A 16,128-nucleotide genomic window follows, 5' to 3' on the forward strand; every position below is an offset into this window, starting at 1 on the left:
TCAACGAAACCAGTCTTTCAGATTTCTAGAACGGCCTGTTATAGCGCCACCAGGAGGCCGCTTTGTGCAAAACAAGTTTTTGCACAGTACACCTACAGATTTTGTCCAAACATCACGCAAATTGGTACACAGTCTCTCTAGAGCCATTCAACGAAACCAGTCTTTCAGATTTCCAGAACGGCCTGTTATAGCGCCACCAGGAGGCCGCTTTGTGCAAAACAAGTTTTTGCACAGTACACCTACAGATTTTGTCCAAACATCACGCAAATTGGTACACAGTCTCTCTAGAGCCATTCAACGAAACCAGTCTTTCAGATTTCCAGAACGGCCTGTTATAGCGCCACCAGGAGGCCGCTTTGTGCAAAACAAGTTTTTGCTCAGTACACCTACAGATTTTGTCCAAACATCACGCAAATTGGTACACAGTCTCTCTAGAGCCATTCAACGAAACCGGTCTTTCAGATTTCTCAGACTCCATCCTGATTGGTTAAGATTGGCTTCCAAAGTTCACAGGAGTGCTCAGTTTCAAACAAAATGCTGCAAATCATGAACACATCGCGTGATTTCCGTGAGGACGAAATGCCACATGAACAATTTCAACTCAGCCTCAAGGTGGCGCTATAACTGGCCCAAAAGTGTTTTTACCTCTAACTGCACGGATCTGTGGATAACTTTGTATGCCAACTCCCTAGAGGCCAAGGAAAAACCTTTGCCTGGAATTCTTCACATCTGCTCATCCTGGTGGAGACCTGTGCCCAGTAGGGCACTTTTTCTAGTTATTATTTTGTTTTACTTTGGAAACTGTGCCAAGCAAAGCCCAAGAGCCACGTGTAGTCCGCAGAATAAGATCAGCGCGTACTGCGGTGCTGCGCGTATACGCAGATTCAACAGGAGACGGGCGGCGTTGAGAAATGCGCTGGTGTTACGCGTCGTGCAGCGGCTGTGTTTTTTTTTGTTGAGGCTTCTCAGGCTTGGCTCGTCGACTAGAGATTATGTCACGTTCTTTTAAAAAAAACAGTCCACTTCCTTCTTTAGGTACGCATTCATTCACATTGGAACGATCCGTATCTGAATACACTTCAACGGTCCAGAGACCCGCCCCCCATGAGGTCCCGGGGACGGTTGGGCGATCCGCTCCCGGGAACGGTACGCATCAGTCACACTACCACAACATCTGCCAAGTGGTCCCGAGTGCGCACCCGGGACCATAGTGTGAATCCCCTATCAGACACTCAAGCATGAAGGAAGCATGAGTTAAGTCCGTTGCTCTCCCTAGGTTGGCAGAGGGTGTGTAGAGCCCAGGATCACATCACAGGATGATTGACACAGGGGTGAAAAATGGGTTACAAAATCGTGGGACAAAAAATATAAATTAAAAAATATATATATATTACCAAAGTAAACGTAAAAGTACACTACCTTCAAAAATAGCAGAACTACAAGCTCACAACTATTTTTAATAACCAAAATATGAAGTAGCTACTTCTTCCACCACTGAAAGCTGTATTGTGTAAATGTGGTGGACTAAACAACACGACCAGGTTTGACTCCGTTAATAAACCTAGTAAACAACATTAGTTTACAACATCAACGTTAATATATATGAAGTCCAGACTATGGTCGCATATTATTTTCGGTGGGTCACTAATGTCATCATAACGTGATGCAACATGGCGGCCGCCGGCTGGTGCACTTGACTCACAGCCCCCTTAGCCTCGATACCCAGGCTTTCATTTCGTCTGCGCGAAAGATGAAAGCCTGGAAAAAGCCGTGGGCTGAACCAGTCTAAAAGTGGGAGTCAACCCTTCCGGGTGGGCGTCGCTCTAAATGATGTGACGTAGCGCTGCACTAGGGGGGAGAGGAGGGGCCGGGGGTGACGGACAGATCGATGAGATCCAATCAGGGTGCGCGCATTTCTGAGGCGCGACCCGCCCCTCTAGACCAGAAATGTCTCTGCTTAGGTCAGGCTACAGCCCCCTTAAACCTCTGGCCGCAGTACCACCGTGCCGCTTGGCATAAAAGAAGATATCTACAAACTAACAAGTGACAGTTGTTAATTGTTAGCTTGATTTCGACAATATGCGGCAAACGTTGTATTTAAAGCTTAACTACCGTCTGCATCCTCCTGGCAGTGTTTAAGGTTGGATACAGAATGCGATGACCGCCCGTTAATGTGTTTTTAAATAAACAAAACTCACCCCCAAATCAAAGATAAAAACAGTTCTACAAAGCTTATCTTGGTCTTTTTGACGAGCGACAGGACACAGGATAACTTATGGGATTTCAACGATAACGACAAATTACATGACAAGTCACATGAAAACAACTATATACTATAGCTACACAACGATTGAAATTTAATCTGTAGACAGACGCGTTTTGAAAAATAAAACAACACTTACCTCTGTTGGTTATCCTGGAGAGTCGAGACGATGGAATTCAAAAAAAGATGTTTACTAAACACCGTTTAGTAAATGTACAAATTAGCAGAAATGACAAGTTGAAACAATAAGTTGTGAAACAATAACAACAGCGGATGACAAACTACAATGAAAGCAGGCAGTAAATCGTAAACGGTTTCTCTGGCGGAGCTCTGAAAATGCACGACTGATCCCAACAAGAGTCTGAAGCGCACTGAAGCAAGTAGCAACTAGCAAGTTAGTTTCATCACCTGCTCGCCGGACCGTTCCCTATTGGCCCGCTGCTAGCCAGGCGCCGTTCCTATTGGTCCGCTCCGCTAGACAAAATGGCGGTCCCGTTCGAAATGTTGTCTCAGCCAATGACAATTCGAGGCCGGTAGCTGATGATCCACCTGCCAACTTTCTCAAAAGAAAGTATATTTTTACAGGATGTTCAGCTGTCTGACAGAAAAAACATATTTGTCCAGCTTAATCATGCATTATTCAAAAATGTCCATGTAAATATCCACTGACACTGTAACAGCACAAATGTAATGTATGTTATGCTAAAGATGGCCATTACTCCTCATTGCGAACGCAGTGAGCCACTTACTATGAGACCCTGCTGCTCATGTCTGTGTATGTGTGTGTGTGTGTGTGTGTGTGTGTGTGTGTGTGTGTGTCTGTCCCGCTGTGACACCACCCGCCCGCCACCAGAGGGCGCAGCTGTAGCACACACACACACACACACACACACACACACAGGGCGCAGCTGTAGCACACACACACACACACACACACACACACACACACAACCACACACACACGAGCTGCGTTCGCTTCCCGCGTTTGCGCGTCTTACTTGTGTAATGAAGAATATGGTATCACATTGTGAACACAGAGTAATAAGATAAATAAGATCTTAATATATATCAAATATATTTTCAGAATTATGATATGCCCAGGATATTCAGATGATGTTGGTATGCCCGTGGGGAACTCATGTTTCTTTTTGTATTGTCTTTGGTGTTATGTTGTTTCTGTACTATGTGCTGCTTTTGTTGTTGGTGTTGAACAGACCTGTGAAGATGAATATCCTTCGGGACAATAAATATTATTATTATTATTATTATTACAGTCTCGACGGTCGGTCCCTGCCCATGGGTATTGTAATGTAGTCTCGAGGTTCGGTCCCAACATGGAGAGCCTTCGTAACAGCCGCATCATCAAAAAAACACGCAGGGGACATGCTATTTTAGCATACTCAAATCAAAGGGATTCTTTTATATTCATTTTACTCTGAGGTAGACCTACAAATATTTTTTTTCTATGGTGGAAAACCTTTAATATTATAAGATAAGCTTTTTGGAATGAGTGTTTTTGCTTATTTTACACAAGATAGCCTATTCTGTATTAGGCCTATATGAGCTGGGGACACAAATGGCACCGAATACTAGGAAGTAGGAATGTGTGACCTATAGTCAATGGAAATTAATGTTAATATTGTTCATGTCTGTTGATTTAGTAATGGTGCAAATTAGGTCGACGCTAGTTAACAGATTATTTTTCTACTGTTGTTGGCAATTGGCATGTTTCTACTGTTAGTCTGTTGGCATTAACATAATGCTATTAAGTCTATGTGTTGATAATGTCAGTTTGTCATTTGATTCAGTGAATGCATTTTACAACATAATGTTAAACAGTTTACCGTTGCTGCAGGACACAAAGTAAGCTGATTCAGTGGCAGTTGCCAGTTTCCTACTACTTAGGCAGAGACAGTGATTTACATCCTTGTGTATATCTTTCTCTAACTCCAGTATATTGTTCAATATTGTTGTGGTGTGGACTTGTTTAACACTCACTGACTCTCTGTGGTGGTGAAGTCAGTAGGAGTTAAGGATGGAGCCAGAGGGATGAACAGTGGGAAACTAGTAGGTCTACTGTACAACAGGAGAGGACCTGCACCTGTCTCCCTCCTCCCCAACACATGAGCCATGCTGCAGAGACTGTATGGCAGCAGAGGATCAGTTCCCTCCAGTGGCAGTGCCTCCTACAGTCACGTGCACGTCGTGCAGTCCAACAGGAGAGGACCCACACACCACACCACCACCTCCTTCGCTGTGGCTGTGTGCGAACACTCGGGACCACTTGGCAGATGGACCCATTGAAGTGTACTCAGATACGGATCCCTGCAATGTGAAAGCCATCTGTACTAAAAGGCCAATGTGAATCATGGCCAGCGGGGACCAGGCAATCGTTTTCGGGAAAAGTTCGATTCAATCAGACTCGGTGTGAATCTGCCCTAACTAAGTAGTAATTGCAAATGAACAAACAGAAGTCAGGTGAATTAAGAGTAGATTTATTGAAATGGAACAGATCAGTCATGCTGTGAATTAGGACATCTGTAATAACAGCAGAAAAACGAAAGTGCAAGTTGAAGATCTTTCTGTGTTCAGACAGATTAACAACAGCGTTGTGCCAAGTTAGCACCTGGGCTTCTTGTAGAAAACAGTGCTGACTCACCACTAAAAGCTGCATTACAAACAGAATGTCTCGCAGTGTGTAAAAGTAAAACAGCTAAGCTGCAAACAAAATAGAGCAAAAACCTTGGTAAGATGAGAGAAGACTAGAAAAAGTGCCCTTCTGGGCACAGGTCTCCACCAGGATTTCTTCCTCAGCCTAGTGGGAATATGCGTGCACAGTTTCATCGCAATCGGACGCTGCGTTGAGGAGTTGTGGCGATTTGTACAAAGCGGGCTACTCCTGAAAACTGTAGGAGCCAATCGTGGCCAATCAGGATGGAATATGAGAAATCAAACAAACCTGTCTTGATCACATGACTATGGAGATCATGTGTACCGATTTGCGTGAAATTTGGATAAAATCTGAAGGAGTAATAATAGAAAATTTGTTTTACATATGTCGGCCTCCTGGTGGCGCTATAAAGAGCAGATGTGAAAAATTCCAGGCAAATGTTTTTCCTTGGCCTCTAGGGAGTTGGCATACAAAGTTATCCACAGATCCGTGCAGTTAGAGGTAGAAACACTTTTCGGCCAGTTATAGCGCCACCTTGAGGCTGAGTTGAAATTGTTCATGTGGCATTTCGTCCTCGGCCTAGTGGGAATGTGGGTGCAGAATTTCACGGAAATCACGCGATGTGTTCATGATTTGCAGCATTTTGTTTGAAACGGAGCACTCCTGTGAACTTTGGAAGCCAATCTTAACCAATCAGGATGGAGTCTGAGAAATCTGAAAGACCTGTTTCGTTGAATGGCTCTAGAGAGACTGTGTACCAATTTGCGTGATGTTTGGACAAAATCTGTAGGTGTACTGTGCAAAAACTTGTTTTGCACAAAGCGGCCTCCTGGTGGCGCTATAACAGGCCGTTCTGGAAAGTTTGGGGCAGAGGTTCATCGTTGGCATCCAGGGAGTGTGTGTGCAAAATTTGGCATGGACCGGGTTAACGGTGGCCGAGATTAGCTGCTCACGGACACACGGACGGACACACGGACGGACGGACACACACACGGACGGACGGACGGACGGACGGACGGACGGACGGACGGACGGAGTGCAAAACATACTCTCCCCCCATGCCTTCGGCCTGGTGGAGACAAAAATGTACATGCATACTTTGTCTGCATTTCTATAGCGCCTTCATCCAAAACGCTTTACAATGTGAGATTTCCCCACATAGCAAAGGCAACCAATGCAAGGCACCAAGGACACTTTGACACAATGTCCATGGTCAGAAGAGAACAGTGCTTTCTATGTATCCACCCGCTCGTTTACCAAGGTGTCTCCTTTATGTTGGCTGCAGAGAATATGCTACAGCAGGGGTCTTCAACAGTGTCCGTCCAGGGACCCCTTAGGTGACAGAGAGATGAAGCAGGGAGGGACCCCCACTACATATTGTATAAAATTGTGTTGCAGATTAAACCTTTTCATTGACAGCTTCATAGACTTGTCTGAGCACTGTCAATGTGTGGCGTTGTGTTGGATTCATGTTAATATGTGGCTAAGTGGCTGCTTGTCTCAGAGTTCCTATCACCCAAAGATCCTGTAGTAATTGAGGACCCTCTAGGGGTCCCGGAACACCTGCTGAAGACCCCTGTGCAACAGCACAATGTTCATGAATCCCTGCCTCCCAAACCCCTGATTTTGTCCATATTGTTAAAATAATATCGTATTGTTTGTGATGAATATTTTAAAACAATGTTAAAAACAGATGAATGGATTTTTTTTTTTTACCATTTCTGATCATTTGACAGTTTTTGAAATTAAATTAATTAAATTAAACAGGGAAACACCTTTGCTGTAAGAAATCATAATTGGATGTTGATACAAAAAATACATAAAAACAGAATAAAAAAAACTTTAATGGGATGTGATCTAAAAGGGTTAAACGCATTTTCCATTTAACCTCTTTAAGTGTAATCACCTGGTGGTTCAAGTTTAGTCAAACCACTCACAGAATTGAGTGACAAAAATGTCAGGTCAATTTACTCTCTGATAATAGAAAGGCAGCATTGTTAGGGGTCCCATCTGAATATAATACGACGTAATACAGAGAGGACAGGTCTCCTGTAATGTAATAGGCCAATTAGGCTTTGTTCAGAGTGCTGCAGACTGCAAAGAAGATGACTGTCCATATTGTTATTCTCTAGTGATCAGATAAATTTGTGTACTCAAGACATCGAAATAAAACATGAGTAATGCTCAACTTACAGTAAGTATATATTCATGTACTCTCATCCAAATTATTTGGCCTACGGTAGTCTGAACATAGTCTGTCATACTGATCTACCGGCTGGTTGGTAGATAGCCCTGGTCCAGTGCGTTAGCGAGTTCTCACTAATGCCTTGACAGGAAAGCTGCACAGTGCACACAGGTAAATATTCCACTGCTGTGCGAGGGGTCCAACTTTACAGAAAATTAACAAAACCACTACTCACCGAAAACAAAGCCTGCTAGGTTTTGGAAAAAGTATATTCTCCAGGCTGGCTGAGTGTCTCAGGTTCCAGGGCCCAGCTTCTACTACTCCATTATTTTTGTCACGAAATAAAATGCAACCAATTGGATCGGTGCAGCCAGGCACAACCTGGAAATGTAGTAGAAGAAGTTACTCTGTCCGATACATATCTTTATTAAAATGCCACAAAGTGCATTTGAGAGAGAAGCTGGGGACCTGAGATGCTTCCCAGCCTGGAGAATAGACATTTTCCAAAACAAAGCAGTCTTTGTTTCGGTAAGTAGCTAAATGTTTTTGTTTATTTTCCGTAAAGTTGGAACCCTCGCACGGCAGTGGAATTCTTACCCGTGTGCAGCAGAGGCTTTCCTGTCAGTTGGAGAGACACACTAATGCACTGGACCAGGGCAGATGGATAGTAGGCCGACGCCTCATTTACATGGTTCTTTACCGTGGCCACCAGTGCTGGTTTTATATTTTTTTAGCGTTTCATTTACATTTATTATTTAAGTTCAGCTTTACAGCATATCTATCATGTTTGAGGCCTGACATTTATCAAAAGCAAAAATCGAAATTATGCTGGTTTTATATTTCTACGACATAATTCATTCCATTCACCTGGTGTCATAGGACTACTGCATGACTGCAATTAATGCAAGATTTCTGGTAGGATAGAAAAACAGCAGTAGGGGAGTCTTAAGGCGCAGAGTTCAGAACTATGCTAGGAGTTCAATAGCCCTACAAGCAGAACCCAATGGTACTGAAGTTTCTGAATTTTTTTAGACCCAGACCATGGGGTCCTATTCCACCTCCACCCTGCCACCGGGTACGCACACATAAATAAACGTAAACACCTTCGGATAAGTCCTTCTGCGCTCTTTGAGGACTTTTTTTTGTGTGAGGGCTTCTGAATGTGTGAACTTTAAGTACCTATAAATACCGCTGCGAATATCTCCTGTGGTGCGGAAGCCGTTAAGTATTTTTGTTTTATTTTGTTTGACCGATTTGGTCACTTTGATTCTTCTCTTCCTACCTTGTTTATTGACACCTCATTGTACCGCCTATCTGGCTAGCTAGTGGTGCTATAGCTATGACAGAGCAGATCAGAGGCAGGAACGTAGCCGGCACAAGCCAGGGAGGCGGTACAATAAACGGTAAATAAACAAGAAGAATCAAAGCGACCAAATCGGTCAAACAAAGTACTTAACTGCTTCCGCGACACAAGAGAATTCGCAGCCGTATGTATAGGTACTTGTAGTTGACACCTTCAGAATAACGCAAACGAAAAGAAGACGTCAAACAGCGCAGACACGATGTTACCGAGGATATTTATGTCCGCGTTCCAACATTCCCATACGAAAGCAAAGTAAAGCACAGGGACCCTACGGGTCAGCCCGGTTCGGATTGGGCTGACCCAGGGGGTTCCGAGAGGGGCTAGGAGTTCAAGTGGTTTGCAGGCCTTAAGCGGTCTCTGTCTTAAAACTCTCTGTTTTAGTACTCTCTTCAGAGCAGAGTACTTTACGATATTTGCCAACTAATTAGATGTCTATTAGTCACCCTATACTTCATCAGCTCTGTGGTGCTCCAGCTAATACCGTCTGTATGGAACTTGACTGGCTGGTTTACAATCAATTCATCGTTTAACTGAAGTCCAAACTTGCTGCAGATCACTGAGAAACAATTTTGTGCTCGTATTAGCAAAATAATTGTAATGTGTGTGTTGATGCCCTCTCTCAGTTCTTGTAACTGCACTAATACTTCATTTATGCTCTGCCGCACAACAGTGTGAGGTGCTGAAATGAGCAGATTTACAAGATCACAATGTGTCGCATCCATGACCCGATGTGAGCTTGTAGCTTGATTATTGTCAGCATGCGACTAAGTATAAATCAGGATTCAGTGTGATTACTGTGCATAACTCGTCTATGGCTGAGCGCTGTGCAGAGGGTGTCATTTTCCTTCTCAATACCTTTTCCCTTCAAACCAGGATTCTTCACTTTCTTGACCACTGCTTTTAATTTAAATTCAATTCAGCTGGTGAGCTGGCTGGTATTTTTTAATATAGAAAACCAGTTGTATCGGGGCCACTGAGGGTTCAGAGGTGAAGAAGTGCTGAATTGTTTTTACCATTGAGCCAATAGAGCCTGCCTGCTTGCTCAGGGGATAAATACAATCTTTGACACGATCTAAATGCCTCAACAGAAGGGCAGGGAGACAAAATACAACCACTGCAATTGTATAAGATGTTACATAGTGCTGCTTTAAGGCAAAGGGGGGCATGTAAATTAATGTGATATACAGCAATCACAATCATACAGCTACAGTACACACAATAATATACAAAAGAGTCACTCATTTATACAGGTACAGTGAAATGTTGGAGTGACAAACCGCTGCTGACAATAGAAGAACTACGGGGGGCCATGACCGGTCAGGTCCCTTTCAGACCGGGCCACCCCAAGCGAGACGGAATACCCCCCACCCCCCCCCCCCCCCCCCTCCCCCGGGTGGCGATTGCAGACCATCGGTGGGTCCTGCCCCTTCCTGTTTGGTTATATATAAAGATAATTCCTATAGTTTGTACTTTTAGATAAACACTGTATTGAGAGTGGACAAACCAGCCTGTTCCATACATACCGAATTATGCTATGCAGCCTATAGCAGTGCAGAAGGATTGATTTATCAAAGATACAGACTATTTCACTTCATGAGTTGTGTAGAACTGCCACCAGACAGAAAAAGACCATCCTCTAATAAAGCTCTAAGCGTGTGTGAACAAGAGAGAGTTTATTATTTACATGTAAGAGAAGCCTCTTCTATACAAGCTGACACGCACATACAGAGAGGTGTTCCTTATAGACACACTATACAAAGTTCTCGGGTCCTCTCATACACGTTTTATTGGTATTATTGTGATTGTTTTATGGCATTTTAAAGACCACTGTACCAGGGCTTTTATTTATTAAAGAAACATTCTGACTTTTGCCTGTTTTCAGTGATTTTATCGTTACTCTCATGCAAAGTTTTAACAAAACCCCTGAACAGGCCACAAAATAAATTGCTGTGTTCAGTCTCTGAAAAGTTGTCAGCCCCGTTTAACCCATTCTGGAAGGAACCCCTTCTTGTTTTAAGCATTGTTATTCTTTAGTTTTTGAAAAATAGCAGATCTACAAGCTCATAGCGCGGCACCAAGTGCCATGCTACGAGCTTGTAGATCTGCCATTTCTGAAAAGTCATGGCGCAAATCTTTGAATATATATTCTTTCAGAGCGAACATTTCAACTCAAATCTTTGCTTCTGGGAGGTCCCTGGAACAATATATTTTCAAATTGGGGTCGGCGGCCAAATACACATAATTCTGGTGGTCCTTGACATGAAATATTGAGCACCACTGACAAAGAAACATGAGGTATTTCAGAAGAGTTCTAGTTCTGGTTCTTGTTCCACCCCATAGTGGAAAAGAGGCCAAAATGAGACAATGAGACAATACTTGATTGATTGCACCAAGCAACAGCAAGCAGACGAAAAAAACCCCATCTAAATCTAAATGTATTGGAAATATTACATTTTTTACGTTTTATAAAGAATCATAATAGCCTATACTTGATGTTGATATACAGTAGCACACTGACTATCAACAAAATAAAAACGATGGCAGAAAACACCCAGAACGCCCATTTTGATGGGTTGGAATTAGTGATGCAAAATTAATCGGAATAGGCCATATCGGCCATAAAAATGCCGTATCGGAACGGTCTTAAAATAATATAGAATATTTAATCGGTTTTCACCAGCAAAATTGTTTTTAAATGAAAAATATTAAGTAAGTGAAAAAAGTAAGTAAAAATAAACTTAATATTTTTCTACATTTAATTTGTGTACTCATCTCATTCAGTTGTGCAAAACAGACACTTGGACAAGAGTATAAGGCTATTCATTGATTGATTTCATACTTTAACAGGCTTTGGGCCAAGGCCCTAGGGCCTAGGCTTGTTTCCATTGTGGTCCTCTGTATAATATCGGAATTGGTCAGAATCGGTATTGGCAGATAACTTTGCAAATAATTGGAGGTCAGATATCGGTAATAATTTCATAATCGTGCACCCCTAGTTGGAATGGCTTAGGGTTGAGGCCACGACAGAGTACAGCAACTTGCAATACCCATGTAGCCTATGCCTGTCAAAATACTTCCTTAATGTCAACGATGTCCACGATCACAACCCGAGGGAATTCAACTAACCACGTGCAAACCACATTTGTGTATTTGATGTTTTTCGTTCTAGTTATTCTATTTATAGTGACTCATAGGAATAGTCTAGACTATGTGACAACCAGGAATAGTCTGGTGACCACTAGATAGACGGTGACAGCCAAAATGTAGACGGCACCCGGGAGCAGTAAGGGTTGGCGCCTCAGCCTGTGTCTTCCGTGAGGAGGAAGCCCAACAAACCCACGGTGAGGCCTTAAGGAGAGCCATTCAAGCCGCAAGCGGAGCCTGCAGCACCACCGTTGCCCAGGTGGAGCCTGCAGAACCATTGCGGCTCAAGAATCTACCACTCCTAATGGAGTGTCTGGTGCAACGCGCAGGTGCTGGACCTGGTGAGAGCAGGAGTGGACCTGGCGAGACGTAGGAGGGGCCTGGACAGGAGTCAACACACAGAGCCTACGTGCCAGTTCTTCTCACTCCCAGTTCCGGAGCATCAGATTGTGTGAACCCTGGTCTTTCCCTACCTGAGTGAGGGGTATGATGTTGCGAGACCCAAAACCCTGATGACCTTAGGAGTTAGGATACATCACTGAGGATACGTCCCAGGTGCATCCATGCGATGTATTTTTGTTTTGTTTTTATTATCATTAAAAGGATCCAGAACAACAGGATGGCCAGGTCTGCCATGCCCTTCAAAGTCATGACTGCCCTGATAGTCACATTTGTCATCCGTTTGCTTCCCTACCACATTGTAATTTTACTAGAAATTAACCTCAGGTCACAGGTTACAGGACAATACATTTATTAGAACTGGAACGATGATATTGGTGACATTTGTATACACGCAAACAGTTGCATGAACCCGTTTCTCTATGCATTCATGGGCAAAGACATCAAGCGGAACTTTGATTTTGAAAATGGAAAATGCTTTCAGTGAAGAGGGTCCTCAAATTAGAACAGCTCTTCAAAAGAGCCTTCAAGGTCCTTGATACAAAGCCTCATTCATAGGCATCACTGTGTCATGTGTTTTCAAATTTCAAGAATTTTAAAGAGCTCTGTATTAACTACAAAACTACATGGACTCTGACCACCTCCCCAGGGAGAATTCATCAAAAAGGAAAAAGATAGTTGTATTGTATACCTCAAGACAGGACTGTGAGGTGCAGCATCGACGCACCACTTTCAGCCAGAAGTACAAATAAAATGTACTTTGTACTTTTGAATACTTACAGTAAGTACTCACAAGTACAGAACTTTAACTAAATACAAATCTGGCTATAATAGTGTAGGCATACTTGTAGGCAACTTTCCCCCCACCACTTGCCATAAGAGAAGCTATTAATTATTTGATATTCTGAAACTTGATATTGAGAGTTGGTAACCAAATGTACTTGTAGATCTTTAACTCTTGAGTGTAAAATGAAACCAAGTGGACCCTTGGGTCCTCATTTGGTTTACTTTTACGCTCCCAAGGGTTAAATTGTTACTAAACATTACAAGAAGTCTACACAATTAGAGAATGTGAGAACAATAGAAGAATTGTTATTTTGATCAACGTTTGCCTGTTATCTCTCCTATTGTACCACATCAACATAACATGGAATCTTATCCAACGATAACAAAAATATTCAACGTTTTGGGTCTGAGAGGCTCAATCTCATCATGGTTGGTCCGTGTAGCTCAAATGCCGAATAAATAATGGACCTTGATATGAAAAAGGTTGAAAACCACTGAAGTAAATCATTCACAGTATGGACAAGAAGAAGATGCAGCCCGAGACGACCTCAGCAGCGTAGCCTCTCGCCCTCTGTGCTGTTCTTGGTGTTGAAGAGTCTCTTGAGGAAGAGCAGCTGCAGGTAGCCCGCCAGGACGATGACGGCGCTCTGGGCCGCCGACCACCACGTCACATACTTGGAGTTGGACAGCAGCACGTAGTAGTCCAGGCTTCTCCTCATGCGGCCAAAGTTGTAGAAGCGGAACATGTGGAAAACACGGTTCTCTACCCTGTGGGAGGTCGCCTGGACAGGGACGTGCAGAGAGTGTAAAGGCTCATACATAGTCTGGATTTTCGGTGGTTAGTTTACCACCGAACTACAACATGACGTCACGAGCCGCTGTGAAGAGCAAACCACCGCCACCGCTCCAGCCCTTCTCTCTGTTTTTACTCAGCTCACCACCGGAGCGGTGGTCACCTCACCACCGAAAATCCAGACTATGAATAGAGAGGCAGGGGCTGAGGCAGGGGGGTTAATCACATCTTTATATTCTGGGGTGAATATTCAGGCTATTTTCTTTTTTTTAAAGATATTCTTTGGCGTTTTTTTTGTCTTTATTGATAGGGTACAGTAATTATACAGGAAAGGGTGAGAGAGATGGGGAGTGACACGCGGCAAAGGCCGTCTGGCTCGGGAGTCGAACCTGCGGCACGCTGTCCGGCTGGCTTGGCAGCCTAGGTGCTCAGACGGTTGAGGGGGGGAGGACTGAGTATGAAACCCTGGTGGAGACCAGTCAACGTAATTAGGGTTTAATCAAGTAAGTAAGCATTATTATAGTTGACAGGGTAGCATGGTTAACAGTTTCAACCAATCATAAGACACTGACATAGGCCTACTGTATAGTATAATACTCAAGTTATTAGTATTATGATATATATATATATATATATATATATATATATATATATATATATACACACTACATTGTGATTGACAGCAGGACAAGGTGATGATATACCTCTATGGCGGACAGGGTGTTGTTTAGGTCTTGTCTGATTTCCTCTTTCGCCGTGTCCTCTTCTTCCTTGGCCTTCGCAGCGGCGACACCACCAGGTGAATCATAATACACGCCAAAGTTGAGGAAGATCTGCATCACACCAAAGCGGTTGTGAAAGTTGCTGAAGCACATTTGATAGAAGCCTGGGGAATAAGAAGAAAAAAAAGCAATGAGACAACATGCAGCTTCATTATGAAACAGGCATATTCACCACTTGAACATGCCCATTCTGGGGGGGAACATTAGCCAAAAATCATCACAAGGAGTTGTGAATTTGTATTACTATAGTGACTCATAGGAATAGACTGTGACAACCAGGAATAGTCTGGTGACCACCGGAGAGACGGGTGGCAGCCGGAATGTAGACGGCACCCGGTAGCAGTATGAGTTGGCGCCCCAGCCTGTGTCTTCCGTGAGGAAGAAGCCCAACAAACCACATGGTTTGGCACAACTGACCATCTTCTTCCTCTTCTCATAAACAGCACTAATCAGGCCCTTGTCTGGGCTGCTTTTGAAATGTTGCGTCACATGGTCAACGACGTAGGAAAAGGACTAAACTGACCCGTCTCCTCGGCTTTGAAGTTGATCTGACCAGTGGCATCGTCCACAGTGGACACCAGCAAACCGCTGGGGGAGTTGACTGAAACTGACAGGTGTCTGTCATGACCAACCCCTGTCACCCACTGGACCTACAGTTACACAAACACACGTAGTCACGTACACACACGGTATGATAACAGAAAACACCTCATAGTATTACGCAGCAACTACTGTAAGTGGATGTTTTTCTACTTCATTTATACTATGATGATATGGAAAAAAAGACAATTAAAAGCAAAGTATGTTAAACTCTTGTCTTAACTACCTTCAACTCTTTGTAAACATTTTTGAACATTATTAGCTTACTTGAAATAAAATAAAAATACATTAATCTTGATCTGTATGGCTGGGGGAAATACTAATAGGCATACAAATTTAAATGAACATATATATATATATATATATATATATATAGCACAACCAAGGAACCAAAATGCACTTTTCTTGTCTGACATTTGAACATTTAAAAGCCAACTTAATAGAAAATAAATACATTATACATCTAGGTCTGTATAGTTGGGGGAAAATACTAATATAATTGTGTACTTTTCTGATCCCTATTACTATCATACAACACAGGAATGGTTGACATAATGCATTCTGGTTACAATTAAATTAGAGGACAGTCTTTACCATGAACGTTAGGTAGAATCTCTCTCCCTCGTGAGCAAAATGCCAGAAGCACTCCATCCCTGAGGCGCGCAGCACGATGGAGAAGTCATATTGGTCTGCTCCCCAGAACAGCTCCTGGTCGGTGATTCCAGGTCTCAGGTCCGCCGTGGGACCCCCAGAAACATGGCCAAATAACAACCACCACGCAAGAAAGCAAGGAATTCTACACAACATGGTTATGGTTCAAATGATTCCTTTAAAACCGTTAAGGATTTAACCAACTTGGAGTCGCTGTGTGGAAATTCGGTCTGTAACGTTGGATAGAAATGATTAACACACAGCCAAACCTGTGGGAAATTAGAGGTCCCCTGTCAGGTGTGGTGTCAGTTGGGCAGTGTCATTTCTTGTTATCTACAAGCTGCAGTGGCTGGTATTAGTTTCCATACATACTATAATTTCCACCAGGATCGGTGCATCAAGTCAAATAATATTTCACCAAATCCTTTTTCTACTTCTACAATGTACTTTTATTATATAGTATTGTTTCTTTTTTAGAAAGATATTTTTTA

The 16,128-nt window shown here is 43.1% G+C and overlaps 1 protein-coding gene across 1 annotated transcript; it reads right to left on the reverse strand.

Moving 5' to 3' along the window:
* Nucleotides 1–12,966: 12,966 nt before the first annotated feature.
* tmed6 (transmembrane p24 trafficking protein 6) lies at nt 12,967–15,793 on the reverse strand (the record flags this gene model as incomplete). Its single annotated transcript, XM_083762791.1, has 5 exons — nt 12,967–13,079; nt 13,190–13,593; nt 14,309–14,490; nt 14,910–15,036; nt 15,581–15,793. 4 exons carry the CDS (start codon nt 15,791–15,793, stop codon nt 13,360–13,362), a joined length of 756 nt encoding a protein of 251 aa, XP_083618917.1. The 3' UTR covers nt 12,967–13,079; nt 13,190–13,359.
* Between the last annotated feature and the right edge of the window lie 335 nt (nt 15,794–16,128).

The sequence above is a fragment of the Protomyctophum parallelum genome (assembly GCF_964188405.1).
Source record: "Protomyctophum parallelum genome assembly, chromosome: 4".
Taxonomy (NCBI): Eukaryota; Metazoa; Chordata; class Actinopteri; order Myctophiformes; family Myctophidae; genus Protomyctophum; species Protomyctophum parallelum.